At 39.3% G+C, this 3,958-nt stretch overlaps 1 protein-coding gene across 1 annotated transcript; it reads right to left on the reverse strand.

Moving 5' to 3' along the window:
* Positions 1-549: 549 nt before the first annotated feature.
* On the reverse strand, positions 550-1,494 carry LOC102485508 (olfactory receptor 52B4). The gene has a single exon (XM_006140911.1). The coding sequence runs from the start codon at positions 1,492-1,494 to the stop codon at positions 550-552; it is 945 nt and encodes a 314-aa protein (XP_006140973.1).
* Between the last annotated feature and the right edge of the window lie 2,464 nt (positions 1,495-3,958).

Consider the following 3,958-nt stretch of genomic DNA (forward strand, 5'->3'; position numbering starts at 1 on the left):
AGAGTGAAGATGATTAGTAGTATTTGTACTTCTTAATACTAGAAATGTCAGCATGAGGAACTTGCTTTCAGCAAAGAAAAAAAAAGAGCTGAGTAATATTAGTATTCTTCTTAAAATGCTTTAAAGATGCCTAGTGAGAAGCCTACTAATTTGAGTTTATAATATTTTATTTACAGCCTGTTTTCTATTGTGGCAAGTAGAACACTACATTAGCCTCAAGAAAAGGCAAAGATCATAACCACAGCATTTTAGGTCGCATGTTATTGCCCCTGGAACTTTGCTATTCAGTTGTTCAAGTTCTCTTTACTTCATTCTCAAAAAGATGAAGCTTTATTATATTCTATGCAGTTTTTGTCCCATGACAAGATAAACCTTACAGACCTATGGGAAAGTTTACCATCTGCCTTAAAACTTAAAATATGCCATCTGTTATTCTGATTAAAACAGAATAAAATAGAGGACTAAAATGTATCCAAGGGATTGCAATGATTTTTACTGTACATAATAGTATAGGACATTCTGATAGATTATTCTCTGTCATCCTCAAAGTCATTTCTGCTTTGAAAATAACACATAAACCACTTGGTCTCGTATCTGTTTTGTCTTGACCCCGTAAATGACAGGATTCAGCATAGGTGGAGCCAGCATGCTGACATTGGCCAGCAAGATATGGATATGCAGTGGGATGTGGCGTCCAAAGCGCTGAGTGAGGACTGAGAAGACCCCAGGCCCATAGAAGAGGATGATGACACAGACATGGGAGCCACATGTGTTGAGAGCTTTGTGGCGAGCATCTTGGGAAGGGATGTGGAAGACAGCACAGAGAATCAGAACATAGGAAATGAGAATGAGAACAATATCTAGGATCACTGTGGACATTAAGACAAAAAAACCATACCAGATGTTTACTCGGATGTCATCACAGGCATACTTGGCCAAGCCAATGTGTTCACAAAATGTGTGTGGGAGGATGTTATTTCTGCAAAAACGTAGTCTTTTTAGAAGAAATATCATGGGGAAAATTGTACAATGTGCTCTTAAGAACACAGCCACACCAATTTTTCCAATCAGAGAGTGGGTGAGTATCATGGTGTATCTCAGTGGGTAACATATAGCAACATAGCGGTCAAATGCCATCATCAGCAAGATGCCTGACTCAGAAATGAAGGAGGAATGCTGGAAGTAGAGTTGGGCAATACAACCATTAAGAGAAATTTCCCTATTGTTGCACCAGAAAATAGCCAACGCTTTGGGTTCTGTGGTGCTGGCAAAGACAATGTCAACTCCAGCCAGCATACAGAGGAAAAGATACATGGGTTCGTGGAGGCTGCTCTTTGTCAGGATAATGAAGATGAGCAGACCATTTCCAAGAAGAGCAAAGACGTAGGAGATGAAAAAAGGGATGGAAATCCATATGTGTAAGTCTTCTCGTCCTGGAATGCCCAGCAGATAGAAGACAATGTGGTTGACACTGGTGTGGTTGACCACAGCCATTCCTGAGGCAAGCTAAATCGGACTTTATCTTCACCTAATAAATCCAAAAATTCAGATTATATATAAATATTTCCTTTAAGTTTTCTGGTTAAATATATAAAATTAAATGTCTACCATTTCATTTTAATTTGCCACCATTTCCTTGTAACACTCCACTAACATGTCAGTAAAAGAACAAAACATCATAAACCAAGAGAGTAGCAGATAGCAGAGAAGAGATGACCATGACACTTTGAAGACAAATAGATAACTATTGACTAAGTAGATGGGATAAAACTAATAGCTTCTAGATGAAGACAAGAGTCAAGGTAGTTTTCACTATACTACCCAGATGACCTCAAGAATTAGAAGTTTTGCTTATCTAGACAGGCATAAGGACGAGCTGGGGTTTGGGTTTGCTTTTCTTTTAAAAAAAAAGTGTTATTGGTTAAAAATTTGTGTAAAGAACTGTTAGAACTCTTGGAATACTGGATGTATTCTAACTCATAATATTGGAGGTTTATTCTCTAGTGGAGTTGAACCTAGAAAATCCTGGAGACTAAGCATAGCTGAGGACAGGGTTACTATGCTGAAAAGCAGAGGAAACCTAGAAAATCCTGGAGACTAAGTATAGCTGAGGACAGGGTTACTATACTGAAAAGCAGAGGGTTAAATAAAAAGCTACATTAAACAAAATAAAACCCCTATTTGTGTCTGGTAATGCTAGATTACGGGACTCTACCCCAACCTCACAATTTATTCATATTTAAGAATGAGGCAGTGGGCTAGCCCTATTGCTCAGCAGCTGAGGGAGCTGATCCTACATGACCAACTGCAGTTGGGACCCCAGCCATGGTGGTCTGCATACCTGCCTAAAATATGACAGGGAGGCAAATGGAGGAAAAAGGATTGCAGTGTGACCAATGCCCCTTTGGGGGAGATGCTTTCTTTCTGTTTCCTCTCTCCTTTCTCTCTCTTTTTCTCTCTCTCATGCACATGTGTGCAAGTGTACACATCCTATGGAGATAAAAAACTTTTTTAACTTAAAAATAAGAGGATGAGACATTGAAAAGTAACTTTAAGTTCTGTGTGTAGACATGAAACTTATCTATGGACAAATTTCTCGGTCAAATTATCCCAATCCAGTGTTTTACACCAACATACATCAAAATTTTGGAAGGGTAAAAAAAGACTATTTAAGGCTTTAAATAAAAATAAACCAAAAATAGAGAAAGAAATATGGGCTAAAATAAAGAAGGTTCAGGAGAAAGTATAGGTTGTGAAGGGATGAGAGAAGTCCTTGAGTAATGAATGGTGAAGGCTGATAGCTGTAAAAAAGGCCTAAAGCATCATGAATCTAGAATAGGTCAGAGGGATACAAGATACAGAAAGGAAACTGTAAACTAAAGGATAGTAAAGGAGTCAAAGAGGAAAATGGAAAAGAAGGAAAAACAGATATGAAATCAGATTTAAGTTCAGTGGCCAAAGCACAGCCTTCTTTTGAAGACTTGGATTTCCAATTCAAATTAGTTTAAAGGCCCACTGAGAAGCTACCACCTATTCTGTCCTGTCAGTCCAATTTTAGCCATTGGTCTCCTTCACAATCTGTTCATAAGACTCCAAACATCCTGATGCTCCTCACATTCCAAATGACTTTCATTACCATAGGCTTGCAAGGAATTCTGATGTCTAGTTCTAAGTTCACCCTCTTCCCAGAATCTCACCTGATATATGAAAAAAATCAGTCATCAGCCTCAGATCAAGTCCTCTGAAGACAATGGAATCAGTGATGGAAAGCAGCTTCTACAGTTGAAAATTAAACCATAGAAGTAATTGTCTTAAGACTTCTTGGGAGGGCACTTTTATTTCAGGGCCCTGTTGCCCTTGGGTTCAGACTCCATCAGTTCACTCACAGTCCCATATGGGCCAAGTCATTAAGCCTGTTTCCTACTACCTTTTTCTCTTGACACCTGGTCCTCTGACACCTGTCTGGTTATTTGATCTCCGTCCTCGAATTATATGCACGTATATTTGTGTCTTTTTATACTCAGAGGTTCTCACTCCTCAGCTTATATGCTTTCTCATTCTTAAGTTTATATGGTCTCCTGAGAAATTCCTTTGCCTGTCTCAAAAAGTATTATACTCGAGATAGCAGTTAGCATAATGGCTCTGTCGCTGAACTCCCATGTAGTCAATCGCAGTTTGAGTCCCGGACCAGTGGCTTAAACTCACACCAGGCACGTGTGCATGCATGATCCCAAGAGGAGAATGGAGAAGGGATTGTGGCATGGCCATCCCCCGTGGGGCATGATTTCTCACTTTCTAGCTCTCTGTCTCTCTCTGTCTTTCCAGCAAGCACACGTGCCCTATAGCAAAAACCTCTAAAAATAAAAAAAAAGAAAGTATTATACCCAATCTTAGACTATAGGATATAGAAGCATGGAAAATGGTGAGGGTTCTGAAGACTGTGTGGAAAGAGGGGGAG

This window comes from Tupaia chinensis, unplaced genomic scaffold (genome assembly GCF_000334495.1).
Source record: "Tupaia chinensis unplaced genomic scaffold, TupChi_1.0 Scaffold000047_1, whole genome shotgun sequence".
NCBI lineage: Eukaryota > Metazoa > Chordata > Mammalia > Scandentia > Tupaiidae > Tupaia > Tupaia belangeri.

Excerpts from the sequence above, each read along its gene's own strand:
- LOC102485508 (XM_006140911.1), bottom strand. The coding sequence starts at position 1,494 with ATGGCTGTGGTCAACCACACCAGTGTCAACCACATTGTCTTCTATCTG.